Source organism: Stegodyphus dumicola, chromosome 3 (assembly GCF_044657685.1).
Source record: "Stegodyphus dumicola isolate Sdum_Otavi_A_Nest chromosome 3, ASM4465768v1".
Classification (NCBI taxonomy): Eukaryota; Metazoa; Arthropoda; class Arachnida; order Araneae; family Eresidae; genus Stegodyphus; species Stegodyphus dumicola.
This window is the reverse complement of record NC_140770.1, coordinates 4,602,452-4,626,989: the sequence shown is the minus strand read 5'-3', so window position 1 is coordinate 4,626,989 and position 24,538 is coordinate 4,602,452. Positions and strand designations below refer to the sequence as shown.

Genomic DNA, 24,538 nt, shown 5'->3' with positions numbered 1-24,538 from the left:
AGGGAATCCGACTGTCTAATTAAAACAAAGCATTGCGGTGACCGGTGCTGACGCAATGTGATTTCTGCCCAGTGCTCTGAATGTCAAAGTGAAGAAATTAATCCAAGCGCGGGTAAATGGCGGGAGTAACTATGACTCTCTTAAAGTGGAAATTACCCCTTTTGGGGGCTAGGCTAATGGGGGCCGCCTTATCTTTCCACCAGCGAAGGGCTGGACTTCCGACTCAGCTATCGAGCCTAAGGGCAACGCCAGTTGGAAGGGATTGACTTAGGTTTACTTAGTTTCTCTTTCAGAGTCAGTGTGTACTACCGTGCTCAGGGACTTAGTCCCTGAGACGATAAGCGGTAGGACAGTAGCGGCTAAGAAGCTGTTAGCCGAGTAAATCCCTCCTCCTCCTCCTTTGAGTAGGAATGGGTCCCGCCGGTAGGAAACGGCGTGGAATTTTGAACGCTTCCCACTGTAACGTCCTATGGGCTATCAGAAGTGAAAGCCGAGGGTGACGTGACTGCGTAACTTAGAGCCTCTCTGTCAATCTCGGATATACTGTCAGAGGATACGGGACCATCTACTTCAGGTGGATGGCACACAGAGTCTAAGACTTCCAGTGGGACGGCCTTCGGGCCACCCTTGAACGCTTCCCACTGTAACGTCCTTGGGCTGTCATAGTGGAAGTCGGAGGCGACGTGACAGCGTAACTTAGAGCCTCTCTGTCAATCCCAAATACACCATCAGAGACAGCGACGAGGATATGGGACACCGACTACCCTGAGGTAGCTGGGTACCCTGAGCATTGAGCTCGCAGTGTGACGACCCTATGGGCCACTTTGAACGCTGCCCTGCCCGGTTCCCGGGTGGGAGATCAAAAGTTGGGACTATTTCAGCATCCTCTCCAAAAACCCGAAGCGGTGAAGGACGGCACTGCTAGGCTGGGAGTTGCTATTACTCACCATAGTGGCCGTATATGTCATAGTGTATTTAATGCCCAGTTAAGTAGTAGTAGTTAAGTTAGTTAAGTTATATTTATGTTGATTATGCCAATGCCCAATGCTCATATACGTTTCTATTCCAGATGAACTCTGAAGTTTTAATTTTTGGTTCTGGTGAGCTGATGACAACTGCTACTACTGAATGTTATCAAACTGAGAGAGGAGGCGAAGTGTTTGCTGATGTACCTGTGGGAGCCCTATCATGCAAAGACTGCCGGGAGGAGTTCTCGGGATTCGGGAGCTTCGCGGCACATCATAAGCAGAAAAGGGTGGTTCTCGCTAGATGTGACCGATGCAGCAAAAGTAGTCAGAACTACTTGTCTATCACAATCCACCGAGGGAAATGCGTGAGCGGGTGCCGAACGGCTCCCGTCAAGAGTAATCACGTTTGCCCTCAATGTGGTGTGAGATTTACTTCAAAGATGGGACTCGCACAGCATCGGAGGCATCGACACTTAGCCGTGCTTAACCAGGAAAGGTTAGCACTCAGTTCAGCCACCAATCCACGACCATGGTCCGAAGCGAAGACGACGCGACTCTTGGAGACGATAGAGGAACTACGCACTGCACCCATCAGGGAGCAGGTTGAGCGGTCCTTGGCCAAACTGCCTGGTAAGACGCAAGTCCAAATACACAACAAAGTCAAAGCCACCCGAAGGAAGACTGCTGGTGGCAGTCAGCCGTTGGTAAGTCAGGACACAAATGCAGACTTAGCAGAGCCAACAGAGATCCCACAGGGGATCAATGACCAACAAAACAGTCTGGAAGGGCATGAAGTCCCGGGATGCGGACACGATGCTCCATCCATAGCAAGTGAGCACACCCTGGAGTTATGGAAGGAGATGGAGAGGCTCACAACCAGTATGGTAAAAAACCTGGGGATAGAGACACCCAGGCATAAACCCAAAAAGCCGAGCCACAAGGCGAAGCAGAGAAGGGTGACCTCGTCGAAGAGTAGTAGCCAAAGGATTTTGCGTTACGCGGAATGCCAGAGGCTGTATGACTTGGTTCCGGGTAGAGTTGCCCACAAGCTGCTGGATAACAGTGATACTGGTTCGGCACCCTCTGATCTGATTGCGGCAGAGACTTATTATAGCGAAGTCTTTGGAACACCAAACGACATCTGCGGCGAGTTGCCAAAGACACCTAACCTCACGGGTACGTGCGAAAGACTGATGGCTCCGATCACCATTCAAGAGGTGACTGAGGTGATCAACCACAGTAAAGCTAAGTCTGCGGCGGGACCTGATGGCCTTCAGTTTGCTGACCTCAAATACCGAAAGGGAGGGAAGAAGGAAACTGTCGTAAGAGACGTTGCCAAAATCTTCCAGATTTGGTTGAGTTCACGGAAGGTACCTGCGGAGCAGGCGCTAACCCGGATGATCCCGAAGGAAATCATCCCGAAGGAAGGCACACACCTGTGGACATGGTGAAATGGAGACCGATCTCCATTGGCAGCGCACTGATGTGTTTGTTCACGGCCCTCATGACAAAAAGGCTACAGTCGTCTTGTGCGAGAGTCAACGTGGCTTCATGCCGTGCCCCGGCATCCATGAGAACTTGTTTCTCTTGTCGATGATCCCGGATCTCTATGAGAAATCAGTCACCCACATCAGCATGGGAAACCGTCGATCCATTGCTGACCCAACTGCTGGACGGGGGCAAGGTGTGGCACTGCGCGGAACAACTGCGCGTCTGGGCTGTTTAGCAGATAATTTTATTCTGTTGGCCCGGAACGTTGAGGATATGATCTTGCAGCTGCAGATCATCGACAGATTTTGTCGAGAATTTGGGCTGCTCCTCAACGTAAAGAAGTGCCGCTCTCTGCTCTTGGTCCGGCGGAGGGACCACACGGTTCTTGATATTGCCACGACTCGAACAGTAAACGGTGAGACCATACCAAGTGTTACGGCCGAGGAAACGTTCCGATATCTTGGGATTGACTTCTCACCTCTTCGGGGGCCTGTCCCACCTTCCACCTTAAATATGCTGGAGGGATGGCTGGAGAAGATTGGGAGGGCCGCTTTGAGTGCGGACCAGCAAATAAGGATGATATCCGACTTTGTGATTCCCAGATTACTCCACCAGCTGTGTTGACCCCCGATGAACGCAGACCGGATGATAAGGAGAACCGTGAAGAGGATATGTAAGTTGCACCCATCGACAACAGATGGCGTGATTTATAGTTCCCAACAAGACGGCGGACTCGCTGTTCCTCGGTTGCTGAAAGTGGTTGCCGCTGCGAGGATTCGTGGTTTGCTGAGCCTACAGAGATCAACGTACCGATGCATTCTGGAAGCGTAGGCAGACTACCCAGTCTGGACGCTTATTCTACAATCGCTGACCCATCGACTACTTGCGCGAACAACATTGACTCGGAAAAAAACTGGTGTCTTCTCCCGCGATCAACTTATCGGAGAAAACCATTCTGTGTTCCTCGGTTGACACGCGGCTGAGTCCACTGGACTGTATTAAGAGGGGACAAGATTTCGCGGAGCTTTAGACCAATCACAGCACAGAGAAGTGACGCAATTTATAGCGCGTGCCGGCTGAATTTCTACGAATGTTCTCCCATCATTTCACTCTCATCAGAATATGCTGCTTTGTTACATGGAAGAAAATCCCATTTTTTTTAGAGGAAAGTTGACTCAGGACTTCACAGCTAAGAATAAAAGAGAGATGAGGGACGTGATTGCGTACAATCTAAACGCACAAGGAGGATGTACCAAAACAACAGAAAAATGCATAAGAGTAAGTGAAATAAGCTTACTTAAAATCTTTTTTAAAAAGAGGCAATTTTAAATATTTAAATTTATAATCTGATTAATTTGCATTGCAATCTAACTGCAAACTGTTTTTTTTTTTTTTTTCCCATATACACAATTAAACTGCTATTTCTGTTCAAGTTATTTATTTACAGTTAATATCAGAAAAATATTTCTTTCTTCTAGCTTTTATTTTCTTTTTCTAAGAAAATTATTTATTTATGTAAAAGAAATAAAATTTATTTGCTCCTTACAGTATGCTGCTGCATTTAGCTATTACAAATGTATTAAAATATTTTATTTTAAATAATTTATCTTATAATTAACATGATAGAAAATAATTTTTCAATATAAAATATGTAACCAAAATTATAATCATCTATTCTATATAAGTGATTTATTTGTATTGTAATTTTTGTCATTACTAATATGCATATATCAATAATACTTTTTTTAAATATTACTTTACTGTTATTTTAATTTCTTATACATATATAAGAACTGCTTGTTTTAAATATTCTTCATTCTCAAAAGAATTGGTACTTTTCCGTTTCGCCGGCGCAAATCTCACCAAGCAGACTTTATTGGCGACAACATACAGCATACACATAAAAAATATTAAAAAAAGGTTAGTTCTAAGAATTTTTTTAAAAAGAGAAGGCATTTTAATATTGCTTAAAATTTTATAAAAAGCCAATAAATAAAGACAATAAATTTGTAAAAAGACATTAATTTAAGAATTTACTATGCTTTCATGGTTCAACATCCTGATTCGCCGGTTCATATCACGTGACCCCAAGCGATCTCATCTCACGTAAACTACTCTACAGAAATCTAATGCTCTCAGTAATCATCTACATTAATTTCAAGTTAAATCTTAATTTGAAACACAAGTTTAAATGCAAGAAATATTTCAATTCGTACGAATAGCTTACTCGTAAATTATGTAAAACTGCAGTGCTTTACTTCGCTAATGCATTCTCATTAGAATGGATGAATTTAACCCTTGACTTTACCTTTTCTATATTTTCGGCTTCGGGTAAGCGCTGCGATTGCATCCTAATTGACTTAATTACCGAAAATGGCCTTAGACATAAAACTGAACTATCTGATAAAAATTCTATGTAGTCTATATGCCTGAAAGAAACAATCTGATAAGAAAAAGCTGCGACTTGTTTTGAAAATGATGCGTAAAAGGTTACCAGCGAGAATATTCTGTTTGGTATCGGTTGTACCATTATTGGCGACTTCATCGCTTGCGCCGGCAAAACGGAAAAGTACCAAAGAATTTAATTCTGTGAAAGTAATTAAAAGGTAGTAATATTCTTTTCACATTGGAAGTACTAAAGTAACAACGATAATCATAGACCTCCTACAGTTGAAGAAATTCCTTGTCAAATTCTTTAAAACTATTCATGTAAATGTATGCATTTATGTTGACTCTACTTACTTTAGTATGTCCAACATTAGTTCTTATTTTATTCTGTTCTAAAAATAAAAACTCACCTTATATAAAGAATTTGAACTCATGTATTTCCTGTTCTTTTTTTTTTTTTTTTTTTAAATTAGACATGGATTGATTGGAAATGTTCCACAAAAAAGAAGGCAGCCAAAATAACAGTTTCACAAAAAAAAAAAAAAAAAAAAAAAAAAACTGGAGGAGGACCACCTTGTGCAAAGGAATTGAGCGATCTAGAAAAAAGATTGCTGAATTTAATTGGAAATACCTCCGTTAAAGGAATGGAAGGCATCAATGACCCTGCCATTGAAGAAGAATCTGTAAGTGTTTTAAATTCTGTTTAATAACTTTATGTTGTTAGGTAAATATTGCTATGTGTTTAATCAACATATGATTTGAGTTACCTTGAAAGAAATGTTTGAAAAACGGAATGCTTATAGATATTGTTTAGCTAAAAATATCTTAATTAATCTCATAATGCATATTTTTACTCCACCTGGAAACAATACAAAAACAAAATTTACATTATTTGAAAATGAATAACTTTAATGTGCATTTCCCCAAACAGTTATATAAAGAAAGCCCAATAGTATCCAAGAAGTTAAAACCAAAAATAATAATTCCTTTGAAGTTCTAGTCACTGTATAGGCTAGTTGCATGATGGTTTTGTGATATGTTTGATGTGTAACATAAATGCACAACTAATTTTTTTAGAAACGCTCTAAATTTATTTCAGTATTATTTCCTAAATTAATATTTGTTATAGCATAATGTTACAGTGTTATTACTTAAAAGATTATTTTTATTGAATTCAGAATTTATAAGGAATAAATATATATAGAATGCCATGGAAGTCAGAAATATATTTTCCAATATATATGAGTTTTTTAGTAAAAATTAGCAACACATTTTCTGTTACAACACAATGTACATGAAATTAGAGTATCAGTGAATTGATTACCTTTCAAACAATAATTTGTTAGAAGAAAAAACAGCATTTTAAAATTTTATAAAAAATTTGAAGTTCATGTAAGTTACAATTTCATTGCTGTAACTAAAGATGCAAGAAATTGTATATATATATAATACTCTAAATATTAATGCGTATTTTTCTTAGCATTATTGAAATGTGTTAAGGAGGAAAACATGACATTTAGAAAATTTTTCTTTTGCTGCCAAACTCAATTTAGCATACCGCTGCAGAGACTTTCCAGAGCACCAACAGTTTCATGGAGCCTCCACGAAAAAAATTAAAACATGCAGCAGAGGCTGCATTAGACAAGATAGCTGCAGCACAGTCATCAATGGAGGAGAAAATTGATGAGTTAAATCAAAATATTGTAAACATGACAGCAGCAATCAGTGAGCTGTCATGTTCTATGAAGAACTCTGCAAATGATATGAAATCTGTAGTAGCAGAATTAACCAAAACAATTAATAATTCTTGCTAATTAATGTTTGCAGCACTTGATAGAAATTATCATAACAAATAAAAAAATTCAGTTTGAAAAAATATATGTTAATTATTATATATAACAGTGTGACATAATTTTTGAATAATCCATATGTTTCTGCTAGAGCTGTAGCTCTCCTTATTTCAACCTGTAAATAGAAATAACTTATTATAAATTATACTGAAAAATTATTTTAAAAATACAGGGGATAAAATAGAGTTAAATTATCTCAAATTTTTGCTTTTATTAGCTTTTAATTATATGCTATTGCTTTATAGATTTTATTTTAGTTTATAGATTGTTTTATTTATTACCAATTGAGGTGAGAAACATATTAAGAAATTAGTACTTAAATTAATTAGAGTTTCAGATAAGTGTTCAGTGAGTTAGGAGCTTAAACAATGTACTAAAATAGTTGGTTATTAAATCACGTTGTATTAAGATTGCTCTTGCATGTGAAGTGCCTCTTTCAATTTCTGAAGGAATTTCTTCATATTCCACAAGTGCTGGATCTGGCAGCCCATGAGCGTTGCACATGTTGTGCAGGACTACACAGGCGTTTATTATTTTTCCTGCTACTTGTGGTCTGTAATGCAAAACTTTTTCTCCTAGCAGACACTTGAAAAAAAAAAAAAAAAAAAAAAAAAAAAAAAAATTATTGGAATAACTATTTAATATATTCTGACTTAACATTATATAATACTGTACACTAAAAAGTATTTTAAATTATTTAATACTCTTTATTACCTAAATCTTGATTTTAAGACTCCAAAGCATCTCTCTATCACATTCCTTGTTTTGCACAAAGCAACATTATATCTTTGATCAGGAGAATTTTCTAATGAATCCAGTTGTGGAGTTAATAAACCTTCCTCAAGAGGATAACCACTATCTCCTTCATAAAATTAGGAATTCAAAATAAGATAGAAGTAAAATATTTCATAAAAGAAAAAAAAAATAGAAATACATAGCTAAAGTTTGGCATACTAGCAAACACTAATTGAAAACTACCTGCTACTATAATTTTAGGTTCAATGCCATTTTGTAACACATAAAAAATTTCAAATTGGAACAGAAATTAGGCAATGTAAAATTAAAAATTAAGGGGGGGGGAGAAACATCATCAGATTTATTTGCTCCTTTCTCAGCAGCAGACTTCTTTCTTCAGTTGTACCTCTGTCTGAAACTGATATCAATTTCTTCAAAATCTATGCCAAACACATATTGCTTTTCGCCTAATTTTAAATATTAAAAATTCTTCAAAATAATGAAACATTTTATTACTTTACATACATTTTACATATTTCTTTATATGATAATTATAACTGTTTATATAGCCAGAATTATTTAACATAAACTGTTATCATCATTCATTGGTTCAGTCTTTGCTTTAGACCATTTATCTCTATGAACATTTTCAGAAAAACTTTTCATGTAGTAATATTAAAATTCTGGGAGTTAAGGTATCCCAAAATTTTATTTACAGTGCATTTATATCATAAACTAATAACAACTAACAAATGGTGATTAATTTAATTCTATGCATATACTGTACTGCATAGCTGTACTTCAAAGAAATTCAAGCATATGTGTGTGTATACACACACACACACATATGTATATAAGTACCTAACAGCCAAGTAGTATTTTCAGCCGATGATATTTCTTGCATTATTCTTCTGACAGCTGATGTCCTCCATATGAAAGCATCAAGTGTTGATCCAGGAAACTTAGCATTGCAACTGATAATTTTTTGGTTTGCATCACATATCTGAAAGATAATTGTATAAAAAAATTTAAAGATAATGTTTGTTTGTATAGAAATCTGAATACTTAAAAAAATGGAGGGGGGAAAACCTAGGAAACAGAAATAAGTAATTGTACTGCATTTAATATTCAGCAACAAAAATTAATTTTTTTAAGTATCACATTGCTGTGTTCCAAATTTTTATTTTTAAGAAATGGTTAAAAAGTAATATATCATAAATACCATTTGCACGTTTATAGAGTGACTGCAATGCCTATTAACAAAAATGTGCTCAGGACAAGTGCTGTCAATTACGTGGAGGTGCCACTATTTTCACGAGTGCAGTCTATTGCCCCAATTACACCAGGAAAACCAGCCAGTCACATAAAATTAGTTTTCAGTTCTTGCTGCTGTCTAGGAAAGGAAATATTCATAATCAATTTATAACAATAATAATATGTTAATTACTTACCCTCCCGCTACATTAAATATTCACAAGAGAACAATTGATAATCTGATAAAGCATTTATTTAAAAATTAAATTTTGCTTTTCAGGTATACTGCATAGAATCGTGAGAGAAATAAAAGGTTTTAGGTGCATATTTTATATATGTACACAAATTATTTTAGAAGCATTGGCAGGTGGTTTATTATGGCTCTTAGCCTCTATATTATACCCAAGAAAACTCTGAAAGTATGCATACAGCTGATCTACTTTATGTTTCTTCTACTTTTTCAGTTTAGAGAACCTAAAGCAAGGTTTTATTTAAAATAATGCAACTGGTTATACATACCTTGAAGTTTTTGGAAATTTTATCCATTTTCTGAGTATTTTTCTGTTAATAGCAGCAGCAACATGTGAAACTGCTCTACTAGCAGTAGGCTGGCTGACTTGGAGGCAGAATTCATTTGCTATAGACTGCTGGTTATGAACCACATGCAAAAAACCGTAAGGCACAAAGTACCTGAAATTATGACAGTTATTTTTTACTTATGCAATGATATATAAAACTAGCAATCTGATAATACTATATATTATCAGATTGCTAGTTTTATATATATTAATCTTACACATACATATAAATATATAGGATCTAAGAAATCCAATGAATTTAAGTCGATAGTAGATGTGATTGTCTTGTTATACAAAGTAATTTAAAGGAAATGTTTTGTATGAGATATTATTCATGTTAACTTATATATCAATAGTTTCAACAAACTATTGCATACAACTAAGTGCATAGTGTGAGTAGCTGTCACATACATCTGCCAAATGGAAAATCCATGGCTTAAATCGTAGCATAAACACAGTTGAAAAATTAAGTCATGTTATTTTCAATACTAAATTATCAATCAATAATTAACAGAAACTTTTTTTTTTATCCTATGCCCGTCCACAGCATTTCTGCCACTAAGTGACAAGCAGCCCAGTAAAATGAAAAAGAATGAAAATGAGAATTAAAACTAGCATCAAAAATAGTTGTCAAACAGCAAAATGTGCAAATTGACAGCTGTGCAGATGGATAGAAAGACATCAATTATAAATTGCCTATTATGTGTGCATGTGATTGTCAAATTATATTAAAAGTATGAGAGAATTAGTACTTCTGTATGAGATGATAAATGCTGGAGCAGCATTTAACACTTTGACACATTAAATGGAAAACTCTAATAATAATCAGTATCTCTTTTACTATATGAAATTGAGAACTCTGCTATAAACAGTTTTTTTATTTTTTAAACTTTTTTTTTATTTTGCAAAGAAACAGTTATTTGTTAATACTAATAGACCAAAAAATACTATTTTATGAAAAAAAAAACCCTCAGTTTTATAGCATTGTTACTTTATAACATAATGCAATAATAATGCAGTATCATTCTGCTAATAAATTTTAGCACCTAACTATAAGTTACACAGTTATAAATTGGGTATAAAAACATTTATTACCCAGCTATGATTTAAAAAAAATTAAATAATACAACTCAAAAAGTTTAAAAATTTACTTAAATTTCTATCATAACTGTTAGTAGATTATATGTCAAATAATCATTATGGCTTTTAACACTGAGAGGGGCTTTAAAATCATGTCTCTCTGTGTTAAAAATTGTAATAATTTCATATTTTTCCTTTGTGAAAACAAGGAATTTAATTCAAAAATAGAGTGACCATTTATTTTCATATGGCAATTCAATATGCACCGTTTCTCAAAACAATTATGAAGGGCATGAATTAAAATTTGTTATCAGTATTTCAATTTAAATAAAATATATTTATTATTAACAACAAATTTTAAATCGTAATAAATTACGCAAGTGATTATAATTTATGAAAGTATCACACTACATACAAAAATTTAAGTTTTACATATTTTTTTAAAATTTTTATTTTACAATGGTGTGAATGTCAAATAATAATAATGAATGACATTCCTTTTTTTTGTGTTCACAATATTGTTCGTAAGAGATTTCACTGTTGTATTTTCAAATAAACTTAATTCTTGCTGTACATAAATCGAGTAGACTCTTCTCGGATGTTTATATTATTATTAATTGATAAAAGATTTTGTACTAGAGAAATACTTTATGAAAAAATTGAAGAAATATCGTCTTCTACATTTTTAAACTATATAATTGCAATATATATATATTACTTCAGGAAAAGTATAAATAACTTACCTTTCTTTCTGTAGAAATTGCGTTCCTGTTTTCTGAATGTGGCTCCAAATATTCCCTCAATTCATCGCAAACTGAAATTAATAGAAATTTTGGCAATCTGAAATATGTAATAAACACATCTTCTGGCAGAGAAAAAGCGTCATCATATTTTCTATAAATTCGCCGCCGATTCAGAGATCTACGACCGTATTCTTCATTTAAATATGAAAAAATCAGCGGCGAAAACGCATACAAAGCCATTGTCTACTTAGTAAGTCAACTGCACAACCCTGATTGACGACGTGGCAACACTTTTTCCCGCGCTTTTGGCAACTTCCGTACTCAGAGAATATAGGATGTTGGGCAGACCTGTTTTTCACTAGCAGCGACCTCTGGCGGGCCACAACTTGCTGTTGACTCTCGTAGCGTAGAATAACCATCCTGGAGTAGCGTCACCAGAGAGAGTGAACGCGCCGGCTTTGCCATGACTCCAGACACGGTGAACGTCCAACTCCGCAGATGGAGGCAGCAGAATACGAGTCAACTTGTTGGAAAATATGACCTATTGTAACCCTTTTTCTGCATCATCTCTCCTCCTTGAAATATTTCTAATTTTACATAAGGCTTAGTTCTCATTTTAAAGGGATATAGTAGTTATTTCTACTTCGTTTTTCACTGCCATTGTTTGTATTAAGAACGGACTGTTCCAGCCTAATTAAGATGCAAAAATGAAACTTGATGTTACGTCATCTGGAAAGCTGAATCGTGCCAGTAGCTGATTGATTGCCGTGAGATGATGTCATGTCTACTTCAGGTGTAAGTATCTCGCCTCGCTCTGGCTTATTCCTTCTGGTTCCTGTTACTTTGCTCCGTGGTGTGCCGTTCCAGCTCCCATTGGAAGACGATATTGCGATGCGTGCAGTCCAGTGATAAGTGCCGGGATTCCAGTCTACAAGATTACTTTTCCTGGATTCTCAAAATAGGCTATGATGTGAGCGACTGCCGTGGTCGGCATCCTGTTTTCATGAAGGTGGCATCTTCAACACAAGTGTTTTTCCTGAATTAGCGGCGATGTTTTCCCAAGCTGTGATTTTTCGTGTGTAACTGCAGTGAGCGGCATTTTGCCGGTTTAAGTGCTTTCAAGGATTTAATTTTAATTTTCCAGGTGCCTTCTTGACCACGAAGCATGCACTTATTGATAGTGTAGTGAATTTCATTATAACCGCATAGTTTCTGTTTAGTGATATGTTTTTTGCGTATTGAATGCCAGTATTTGGAGATCAGGTAAAATATTTACCATGTCTTTAATAGTGTAACATTCTTTAAAGGAAAAACCCTTGGGGTTAATGGATGATCAATTAAGTGTAATTTTTTTTATAATGATTATGTTATACTTTTTAAGTTTTTGATGTTGATTAAATTTATTCATTGTGTTTTTATTTTTATATATTGTTAATAAATTGGTTAAGTTTAAAACTTTTGTCTTCAATGTCTGCGCAGTATATAACCTTAGGGAGCTTCTATTGCTACTTTTGCTAAAAGTTTAATTTTACAACTTTAAACTTTGCTTTTGCATCACAAATCCTGGATCACAGGACTCCAACTTAGGACCAACACATATCCCACACGGCAGACTCTGTCACGAGGTCGAGAGGAGGGCGATGTACGTCGTCGGCTCTGCCGCTTCCCGCATGAGACCCTTCACTACCTTCTCAGTGTGTCCCAGACTTAAGAAAACGTGCATTAGGAGGCACAATCGGATCGTGAACTTGCTCCAGGAGAGATGCAAGTTGCTGGGATGACGGTCCAGAAAAGAGTTCACGTTCACCCTGGAGGACGGCTCACGCCTGAGACCAGACTTAGTAGTTCACAACGGCACAAAAGTCGTTGTCGTGGACGTGACCATTACCTATGAGACCAACAATCCGTGCGTGTTTTCGAAGACGTACGATGGGAAGGGGAGGAAGTACGCGCCCCTCTTCGGAGTAATCCAGGAGGAGGGGCTGGGTACTGAGATAATCTTTCATGGTCTAGTCATCGGCGCGAGAGGTGCTTGGCCCGCAGGCGTGAATGGACCTGTCATGGCCGATCTGGGGATCAGATCTTGGCACTTTGAAGCAATGCTGGCTAGGCGAGTACTCCTGATTTCTGCCGACATGCTCCGGTTGGTGACCGACGGAGTGGACAGCTGGATAGCCACGAAGTAGAGGATGCTGTTAGAGATTTAAAGATGGAGTCCCAGATCAAGAGTTCCGCGGAGCCACTCCAGGAGGGCCGGACGGCCTCAAGATTCTGCCTCGGCGGGCCGAGAGTGGTGTTGACGTGGTCACAACTCCGATCGTAGAAGCAGAATTTCCTGGCTGGATGGTCTCATGTTGCCTTAAGTGACACGTGGTCGCGGAGGGTACTCATCTGATTGGACCGGGGGGTGGAGTTGGAGCTGGTCCTTAGATGGTCTGGCCCCTTCTCTGCCTGTCTCTGTGCGCTGGGCCCGTGGTTTTTCGTCGGGATTTCCCCCGGGTGTAAGGAGTATTCCCCAGCGTTAGAGAGATTCGGTAATAGGATCTCAGGGTCCCGACCGGGCAGAACTAAGCTGATGCTGGTCCACTGGCAATGATGGGATGCCCGCCCTCTGCTCTTGCGGTTGTGCTAGTAGCTAGATGTATTTATGGATGGATTTCTCCTTCTAGGGGCTATGTATAGGCTCATATGAGCAATGCAACTAGAGGATGACCGTCGTGCTGATGGCTGGCCTGTGGCGGTACGGCGGGTGCCTTATCTGCAATTTGATGGCCCATCCCGGTGGACGCCTAGCGGACAAGGGACCCATCACCTGGCGTGAACTCGAGCATCCAGGATTGCGGTAAGCGTCAGATACACTGTGGGTGATGTCTCCTTATGCTCTGTGGGTAAGCTATCACTACTTATTAGTGGTGTGAATGAGGACGGATGACTGCTAGTATGACTACTACTGCAGATGCCTGATATTCCGCGGTCAAGTGCCTACGGGAGGCCTGGTATCCTAGGAAATCTGCTCAGACGCGATGTTGTCGCGTGGCGGCCATAGCCAAATGCCTCATCATCTAATTAGCGATGCGCATGAATGGATTAACGAGATTCCTTCAAGAGCTGATTTTTTAAAAAACTATGCATGAGATTTTTACAAAATTTGGCATTTTGGCATAATTTGAGGTGTAGAATCGAAATATAGAAAAAAAATTGTATGTTTTTTCAGAAAAGTCTGATTTTGTGTTGAAGTTATACCTTTGTTAGAACAACTGTTAAGTCTTGTTTTTTAAATGTAAGAAAACTCAATCTGAATTTTGTCAACTGACTCAGTAGATAAGGAGATATAGCTATCCCATTTTTTCCCCTTTTGTGTGGTTTTAAATTTTAGTAGTTTAAAATAGTCCTTTAAGAAAATGATCTGAATATCTGGATGTTGCGGAATGTGCAATATTGTGAATCCTTGTGTCCACTTTTTCGCATAAATGTCACTGATGTAACATTATTCTGTACACTCACTTATCTACTCCTAACTGATTCATGATTACCAACTACACTGGTGTGCAAAAATTAAGGACGAGACGGTTTTTTCAATATAACTTTGTACAAAAGCTTTCCAAATCAACACATTTAATACCGTAAGATCCCCAATACGTAAGGACATGAGTAATGTAAGCAACACTTACTAAAAATCAGAGGGATAAAAAGAAGCTTTATTGAAAAAGTAGCATGGAGCGCAATGCGACTGAAGGCCGAAACATCCCTGTGATGGGTGTCCAGCAAGAAACATCTGGTCTTTAATAGGGGATAGGATCTTCCCTGACTGCTAGGCAGGTTTCACAGCGTCTGCCCATGCTGAGAATGAGGGTGTCAATGAGTTGTTGAGGCATTGCTGCCCATTCGTCTTGCAGCGCCAATCGAAGCTCCGGAATCGTTACTGGTGGTAAGGTACGAGCTGCCAAGCGTCTGCCTAGAAAATCCCATACATGCTCGATGGGATTGAGATCCGGAGATCGTGCAGGCCAATCCATACGTTCAACAGCCTCACTCTCTAAGAGCTGTTCGGCAGCTACTGTGCGATGACATGGTGCATTGTCGTCCATGAAAAGGAACTGCGGACCCATAGCGCCTCTAAAAAAATGCACATATGGAAGAAGAATCTCGTTAAAATAACGGGTCCCGTTGACTGAACCTACGTCGAAGATGTGAAGGTCTGTACGACTACCAAGCATGATGCCTTCCCAAACGAGAACACCGCCACCTCCATACCTGTCCCTTTCAATGATGTTCGAGGGATGATTGCGGTTTCCTCGCTTTCTCCAAATGAGTATGTGATAAGAATCGCTACTCAGACTAAATCTGCTCTCATCTGTAAAGAGTATTCGTCCCCATTCATTGTATCTCCAATTCTGGTGTTCCCGGCACCACAGAGAACGCCTACTCCGATGGGAAGGCGTTAGAGGTACACACCGCACAGGGCGTCGTGCAAACAGACCACCACCGTGCAGTCTTCTGACAACGGTAAAACGCGATATCGGTCGTCCAGTCGCCTGTGTCGTGTGCCTAGCGATTTCTCCCGCTGTCTGCCGCCTGTTTCTTCTGGCCTGTAAGGCAATATACCGGTCATCTGCGGGTGTGGTTCCTCGTAGACGACCACTACTAAACCCCCGATAGCTGTTCCTGTAGTTTGAAATTGTCTCCAAAGTCGTGAAACGATGCTGTGAGCAATTCCGAATTCTTCAGCCACACGTGTCACACGGCCTTCCTCCAACTTCCCAATGATTCGACCTCGGGTAAAAGCATCCAGATGTCGTCTAACAGATTGATTATTCGCCATTTCTCGCTGAGGCAGCAACTCGGTGTGATTTTAACTGCTATACGGCATGCAATCTCTTTGCCAGAAATACTGATCTTACACCGACAACATGCTTTAGACTACTCAGACACTCCCCCATTACGTCTACCTGCATATCTGTGCATGTGCTACCGTACATCACCTTACTTAATCTCCTGATTGGTCTTTCTGTCCGCTCTGCCTCTTCGTTCAGCTGATATGCTAATTTTTCGACTTCGTCCTTAATTTTTGCACACCAGTGTAATTCATTTCACTAATAGTCGCAATGAAATTCCGACTACCGAGATTCGAATGACTGAAAAAAGTGAGAAATTTCGAGTTTACGAATCTCTAATATTTTTCAAGCCTAGCAGGATTAGATTGTTTTACCTTATAAATAATAATAGTAAAATATATAATAGGTTTGGCAGTGTTGAGTAATTATAAAGTTATCAATAATGTTTGACCAATTTTTAAGCGTAATTTCAATTGTATAGGAAACGTTATGTTGTATACATCAAGAGAGAAGTACGAATATGAAGGTAACCACCAAAATTTTAATTATGTTATTAAAATGATAGTTTAAATGTGCTAAATAAACCTTTTAATAAATTTCAGATTCTTGTTGAAAGAACATTCTTTAAAATAGTTAAATTATTTTGTTTTTCATATAAAACTCTTTGAATAATCAAATTTTTTATGACTTACAGCAATTTTTCACTTTCTTTCTAAGTAGCTAAGAATATTTAACGATTCCATGTTTAAATAACACCCATGGTACATGAAGCTATCATTAATGCTCTCCCTCCCTTCATATCACTTCTAATAAATAACAAATTTTAGACCTCGGAATTGTTAAATCATTTTGGTACCATCAAACTTTGGTAGGTGATTCTTGTTTCACGTGTATGATTAATTCTTGCTATTAATTATATTTCCTTTTTTTCCTACAGTTACGAATGGCTTGAACTGAAAATGTAACTGTATCAAAGGAGCATATTGGTAAGCATTTTAACTCTATATGCTTCCATTTTAATCATTTAACTTCACATCAAACTTTTTTCCCTCCTTACTTATAATGAAACATTTCTGTATTATGGTATCCTGTGCTTATCTTATTCCATTATGCTAATTATCATCAAATTGTATTAATTAAAACAACTATTAGATTCATATCATACCTGAATATTTTGCTAAATACTTGCATCTCTGTAGTGTGTTTCTTAAGGTAATACAGATTTATAATTTCTTCCTCAGAGAAAAGAAATTAGTAAGACATGCTTTCTCAAAAACTGTTTTTTTAATGCATTTATCCCCTTTTTATTCAAAGTAATTAATGTTTATTTGTTTTCTAAATGTCATTAAATGTTTGATTTGTGGTCGATTTCATGCTTTTGAGTTCCATTGGCTGTAAAACATGCATTCATTTTATTAAAACATTTTTCTGATTTTGGTATAATGAAAAAATTATGTAAAGCCATGTAAAATGCATGTAGTATTACATGCTCGAAGCTTAGCTTTTTTACCCGATTATTATCTTTTCAACATGATTTTCAGAATTCTTAATTTTAAGCTGTTTGAATTGCTTTTAGAGTTGTTTAGTACTTTAATTTTCCTGTTGGCCATTTTTCGTAAACAGAAACTCGCCAAACGCGTAAAATTTTTTACTTTGATTTCATGTAACCGTGATTAATCCTTGATGAGCCTAGTTTTGTTGTTGAACATCATAAATTAACAACTGTTCCTCCATTTCTCTCTTTCATTTTGTATTTTTAATTTATTTTTAGCTGGTTGTTCATACCTTTGGATATTGGACATCCAGATTTCAAACGATGTATTGTAATACAAAAACATTTCAAATGATGCTAATATTTGGCACTTTTAAATTTTTAAATTCAGTTTAGTATGTAAGTCCCTCTGTCCCTGTAGTTAAATTTAGGAAAATTTTTATACTCACAAAAAATAAAAGGGTGCAAAAATTGAGCAATTTACTTTATTTTAAAATTGGAGATTTTTGGGCATCATTTTTGGCTTGCCTTGGAGTATAAATTTAATTAAAATGATTCAACATGGAGTTTTCCCTTCAATTGTAATTCTATGAAGTCTTTTTGAGAATACTATATAATAAAAATTTTTCTTACTGAGTGAAGGAATGAAAAATTCAGTAGAAATTACAAAATCTGGATGTCCGATACCCGGAATGATCTAAAATCCAGATATTTCGATCACCAGCAACCTTCCCCTCTCTTCACTTTGTCATTTTTTTATGCTTACAAAATTTATATTTTTTCATAATAATGCAGCAAAATTGACGAAGGTATTTCATTTTAAAATTTGAGATTTTTAGCTTGCCTTGGAGTATAAATTTAATTAAAATGATTCAACATGGATTTTTCCCTTCAATCGTAATTTTGTGAAGTCTTTTTGAGAATACTATATAATAGGAATTTTTCTTACTGAGTGTAGGAATGAAAAATTCAGTAGAAAGTACAAAATCTGGATGTCCGATACCCGGAATGATCTAAAATCCAGATATTTCGATCACCAGCAACATTCCCCTCTCTTCACTTTGTCATTTTTTTATGCTTACAAAATTTATATTTTTTCATAATAATGCAGCAAAATTGACGAAGGTATTTCATTTTAAAATTTGAGATTTTTAGCTTGCCTTGGAGTATAAATTTAATTAAAATGATTCAACATGGATTTTTCCCTTCAGTTGTAATTTTGTGAAGTCTTTTTGAGAATACTATATAATAGCAATTTTTCTTACTGAGTGTAGGAATGAAAAATTCAGTAGAAAGTACAAAATCTGGATGTCCGATACCCGGAATGATCTAAAATCCAGATATTTCGATCACCAGCAACCTTCCCCTCTCTTCACTTTGTCATTTTTTTATGCTTACAAATTTTATATTTTTTATAATAAAATATGTGGAGAATCCCAATTTGTAATATCATTTTGGCACTGATGCCAACCTGGCGAATAATTATTTTTTGCTTCCATCACTGAATGAAAGTATCAATACACTGCAACTTGAGAAGTGATGCAGTGATGTCTAAACAATTTTTTTTTAATATATTAGAAACTGAATACCAAAGAACATGGGTAACCTTTTTATATTCACTCCGCTGAGTCCATTGATGAGGAGAAATTTAACAGAAATTTCTTTCCATATGCAATGATATTTATATGCTGAAAGATTTCATTTACTGCTACTTGAATTGAGAATTATTCACTGGTTATTCAGATAAGACCAGGAACAATACGAGCTGGTGTAGGCGCTCTGGCCAGCAGAATATAGGAGAGGCAAAATTTTTAGAGTTTAGAGAAGCACAAAGCAACAATATTAAGGAATGGCAAAATCGTTACGGGGGGGGGGACAAAATTTTCAGAATTTAGACAGAAGCTTGGCAGTAAAATTTCAGACACACAGAGACTGCATTGGGCCACAAAACGTCTAGCACTGGCCCTGGATAAGCCTCAGCAGAGTTCGTACGGTCCTTAAAGAGTCCTTAGATTTTTTTGGAATCTATTTCTGGTCCTTAAAAGTTATTGATTTCGACCAAAATCGGCAGGAAGTCCTTAATTTTAATTCCTCGCATTTATATATATAAGGGCTTGGCAGTCGGTAATAATTGTAAATTTTATGCTAATTAAGAATTGTTTTAACCTGTCTAACATCGATACGATTGCTATTAACTCCAATTTGCTAGAATGGTACTTCTTCTCGGCTTTTGTTGTTTTCTTGCTAACGCAATAAAGCAAGATTGCCATTTTCCATCTTCACCATGTTGCATTAGGATTCCACTCAACCTTCTGCGCTTTCATCTCAATGAACTTCATACCTGCATGCAGTTGGTAATGAGCTAATATGGGCTTATCAGTCAGTTGTTTCTTTACAAGTTCAAATGACTTCCTTTGTTCCTGCTTCCGCTCGATGTCTTGATTCTTCTGCATCAATCTGGTCAATGGTTCGTTTTTTAATGCATACTTCGGCACAAATCGTCTGAAAAATCCAATTAGACCCGAGAATCTTCGCACTTCGTGTATATTCTTTGGTTCTGGAAATTCTGTTATGGCTTTTATTTTTCAAGAGCCTGGTCTTATACCACCTTCGTTTTGTAATAAAACCCAAAAAATCAACTTCTCATAAATTTGTATGTTAATAATTTCAAGATTAAATTTGCCCTTCTTAGGCATTCTAATACCTCTTTTAATTTGAAAATCATCGCTTCCCAAGATTTTGCAGGAATAAGTATATCATCCACATAACACAACACCTTAGTATTCAACAAGGAGCCTAGGACATGTGACTTTTGATGCTGAAACTAAGCAGGAGCATTTACAAACCCAAATGTCATTCTTTCGGATTGTCCTGTTTCATCAGGAGTACTGTGCGCTGTCTTCAATGTCTTCTTCTAAACAATATTTACAAATAGCCATGGATTAAATCCACAGTAGTGAAAATTTTACATCCTCCTAAACACTCTAAATGATCATATATTCGAGGGAAAGGGAACTTATCTTTTACTGTCTGATTGTAAAGTCTGCAGTAATCAATCACCACTCAATGTTGTCCGGTTATTTCTTTACTAGTAACGCTGAATAAGCATAAGGGGATCTAGTTTTGGAAACTATCCCATTATCTTTCCATTTAGCAATTTCTTTTATCACATTATGTTCAGCTATATTTGCTTTGTAGGGGCGAGAAGCTACAGGCTTCCTTCCGTCCGTTTTCTTTATGTCCATTTTTATTACATCCATGCAACCTAATTCATTTAAATTAAGAGCAAGCAATCTCTAACCTCATTTAATAACTTTAAGATATCAGTTCTTTCATCATCAAATTTTATATCAGCTGTCTTAATTGGTTGAATATTTTGAGAAATAGAATATACATGGTTTTGTTCATCATCTTTGTATATACTAGGCATATCTATTTCTTTTAATTCTCAATCTTCTGTTATATCTATTACCCTGGTAATACACTGGTTTCCTCTTAATCTAATGTTATTGTGTCCTACGTTCATAACTGGGACTATTTACCCTACTAATCGGTAACTTCCATTACTGAATCCAGACTTCCATGTATGTTTTGAAATAAAATCAGTCCATTATTTATATAGGGGGTTACATTATGAACAAAGTTTATCCTGTTACTTCCATTGGTTTCTCAGCATATAACTTAATGTGTTCACACTCCATTTCGTTTTTCAGTTGCACAAATGGAATTTTATTAGGGTACCGTATGTTAAACATATCACTTTGTTTTGACATAAGCCAACATTTATGTCAAAATAATGACATAAATGTTGGCTGCATGACATATATAAATTAAAATATCTCTCCTGATATGTGTCATGCAGCTGTGTCTGATCTTTTAGGATAAACAAATTTGGGGTTGTTTCGATTTAGTTGATAAGCCTGAGCTTTAACCCGAGGTCACTGCAGATGTGGGATATACATTCCCAATTCCAAGTATTATTATTATCTTTTTTTTCTTTCCGCTTCTATTGGCAATCGTAATTTCGAAGTTACGGAATTCTTTGTTAGAAACGTACTGCATCCTGTATCTATAAAACATTCAATAGACTACTTTGATCTTTTCTTTTATCATTCATCAATTCTTTGTGACTCTCTGTCTGGTCCCAGAGGCATTTGGCATCACAAATCAAACTAGAATGTTTACGCTTAGATGTTGAGTAATGCTTTTTTAATTAACATGACCGAAGAATATGATTTTTTTTTGTAGGTATTAAAAAATATCTTGTAGAGACATTAGGTATTTTGGAGTGGGAGAGATGAAAAATGAGCAATGTCATCGCCGGGATCTGAACCACTGACTTCTCGAATACACGTCGAGCATGTTGACCACTACACTACGAAGACAGGAGAAATACCTTATATATATTCCCCCTTTTAAAGGGCAACTGGGGTTTTAGGGGACCCATTCGCTAAATCCTGGTTGTAGAGAATCATCATCTACCACCTTTTTTAGTTCAGGCGCCACTGTAGAGACATTAGGTATTTTGAAGCGGGAGAGATGAAAAATGAGCAACGCCTTTGCCGGAAGTCGAACCACGGACTTCTCGAATGTGCATCGAGCGTGCTGACCACTACAATTACGAAGGCGGGAGAAATACCTTATAATCTTCTGTTTCGTGTTAAACTTTGTAATTTCTTCTCACGTTCCTTATCACAATTTTCAGAACTGTGCTCAGAAGTATTGCAAAAAATGCATATTTTCTGAAATGTGCTCAATTCGGTTGCATTAGAAATCGAATCTTACTTCTTTCCTTTAAACTTATGGAATCTACATCCCTTTTCTGAAACTTTATTAGGTGATTGCTTATGTTCTAAGCTTTTAACTGAATCATTACTGTCCCTTGTTTGTTGAAACAAAAATGTTCCTTCTTGCACTACTATTACTCTCCTAAGAAATTTTAACCATTCTGTTACATTCCAAGAATCATCTTTTTCATGCTGTCTATAAAAATAACATACATATAACACAATAGAATCAGGAATAAGTTTAGTAAGTAATGAGGACAACAAACTTCTGTATGAATTCAGTTAAATGCCAAGAGTTTGCAAACTGCATACTTGGATTTTTATTATATCATGTAACTCCCGTGTAACTGTTTTAAATACAAGCTGATTTTACAGCATTTAAATTTAACAACTGGTTAATATGAGATTTTACAATAATTTCTGTCTTCCCATATATTTCCTTAAGCAATTCCACTGTTAAATCATAATTATTTTCTGATTGCCCCATCTATCGACTGATTACAAATGGATGAATGAAACAGAACTGCAGCCAGGATGTGCCTTGCCAAAATTTTTCATGAAGAAAGGGACTTAAAAACTGAGTACTTATATTCAACAGGTTGGTTTACCAACTTTTAGAATTGCCATGATATAAAGTCACTTAAAAATTTCGTGCAAAAATGTTTCAGCTGATACAGAAGCAACTGAACAATTTGTAGATTGATTCATAAAACTTATTAATAACAAAAATTGAGTAAAATATCTCCTGGACAAATTTATAATACCGACAAAGCTTTTTAGTGTAAAGGGGAAATTCGCCCAGAAGGACTATTAATTTCATTTTGGCATTTTAGGTTGATTCACTATTAGCATTGTTTTTATTTTCAAATTGTTGCCACCAAATATTATCACCCTGTATTATATTAAAAAAATTAAATAATGCATAAACGTATGTATGTTTCTCTCATTCTCTCATTATGGTGAAACAACAGTACCTAGAGCCATCAAATTTTGAATAATGTAATCCTCCTGCGAATATGGGCATCTAGAACCCCAAATTTGGAATTTGTTTCATTATCGATTTCATATTTTGTAAAACTTTAAGGAATTTTTGGTTAACAAACTCAAGGATTTCAAAGTGAATAGTGGCAAAATTGTACAGAAAAAAAAAAAAAAAATTTTTTTTCTCTCCATACAGCGTGTGTCGGAAATTTTAAAGATATGCTGTTTTTAAATTATTTTGTTATATTGCTGTTGAATTGAATTAATTTTATGGTTTAAGTGCGAAGAACATGCTATTTAATAAATAAAGGTAGCACACAAAATGGAAAAAAAAAAAAAAAAGTCCCTTTAGATGCAATTTAAAGTCTGAAACCTTCTTTTTTTTTTTTTTTTTGTTTTTTTTTTTTTGTTTTGTTTTGTTTTGTTCCATGTGCTCCAGGATGCCTTAGAAAAGGCCCAACTGGTGCCAAGACTCTAAAACAAATCTAACAATTTTCACATATGCAAATGTTGCAGAAATGCACAAATGTAAACTTTTCGTTATCCGGAATATGCAGAACCTTGAGTATTTAAGATTTTAAAGTTGCATTCACTCAGGTTCATTGGCACAAAAAAGGGGGGAATGGGGGGGACATTCCGCTTACATCAGTTCACACCAGAGTGGAAACTTGGGGGTGTATTTTTGTGTGGTATTTAGTTTTCCTGTGGTTATATTTTTTAATTAAAATCAATCCAAAGTCTGCTAGATCAAAACATTTTTAGTTCCTGCGTTGTGCACAAGGAGAAGCAGAAAATAATAAGTTATATTATTATATGAAAGATGACTGCTACAAGAAGATTCAAATAATTAATTGAGGATGTGTTCCTTTGAATATCGTAAGTTTTTTTTAAATTGCTTTTGCATGATGCCTCATCAGTTCGATGAATTTCTAAAATGAATTTTCTAATTTGAATAAATGGTTTCTTGTTTAACCATTTATTCAAAAGCAGAACACTAATTTTCAGTAGACTATCGCAGAAAAGTAGCATTTGGAGGATAGGAATAGGATATTCCAGGAAAGGCTTGTTGTGAATATGTAATTTATTTTATTCCTTACTTTTTATTAAATGATAATTAAAAATTCTTATTTGCATGTTTCGATTTCAGAGTTTTTAATGTATATTTTGTTATAATGTGCATAGGATTTTTAGGACTACTAAATATCATACTTAAAAAAAAAGGATGCAGTTACCTTTAAAAAAAATAATTTATTTTCTGTCTTATGTACATATACTTTTACTTTTAAATGTAGCTGGGATTACTTGAATTAGACATTCATATATTAAATGAGAGGCACTATCTAAAATTTTATTTTA

General features: G+C 36.1%; 1 protein-coding gene across 12 annotated transcripts in view; it reads left to right on the top strand.

The window, feature by feature from the left end:
• Nucleotides 1-24,538, top strand: part of LOC146997895 (uncharacterized) — a 246,795-nt gene that overhangs the window by 11,611 nt on the left and 210,646 nt on the right. For 6 of the 12 annotated variants that reach the window (XM_085812516.1, XM_085812515.1, XM_085812518.1 and 3 more), the window contains exons 3-6: nucleotides 1,070-3,737; nucleotides 5,321-5,530; nucleotides 13,757-13,975; nucleotides 16,860-16,908. In XM_085812516.1, coding sequence (XP_085668642.1) covers nucleotides 1,070-2,419 — 1,350 coding nt within the window. In that variant the 3' untranslated portion in view covers nucleotides 2,420-3,737; nucleotides 5,321-5,530; nucleotides 13,757-13,975; nucleotides 16,860-16,908. Of the gene's footprint in view, nucleotides 1-1,069; nucleotides 3,738-5,320; nucleotides 5,531-11,101; nucleotides 11,883-13,756; nucleotides 13,976-16,859; nucleotides 16,914-24,538 lie in introns of those variants that run through there. The other 6 variants (XM_085812523.1, XM_085812522.1, XM_085812524.1 and 3 more) reach the window with 6 other exon arrangements.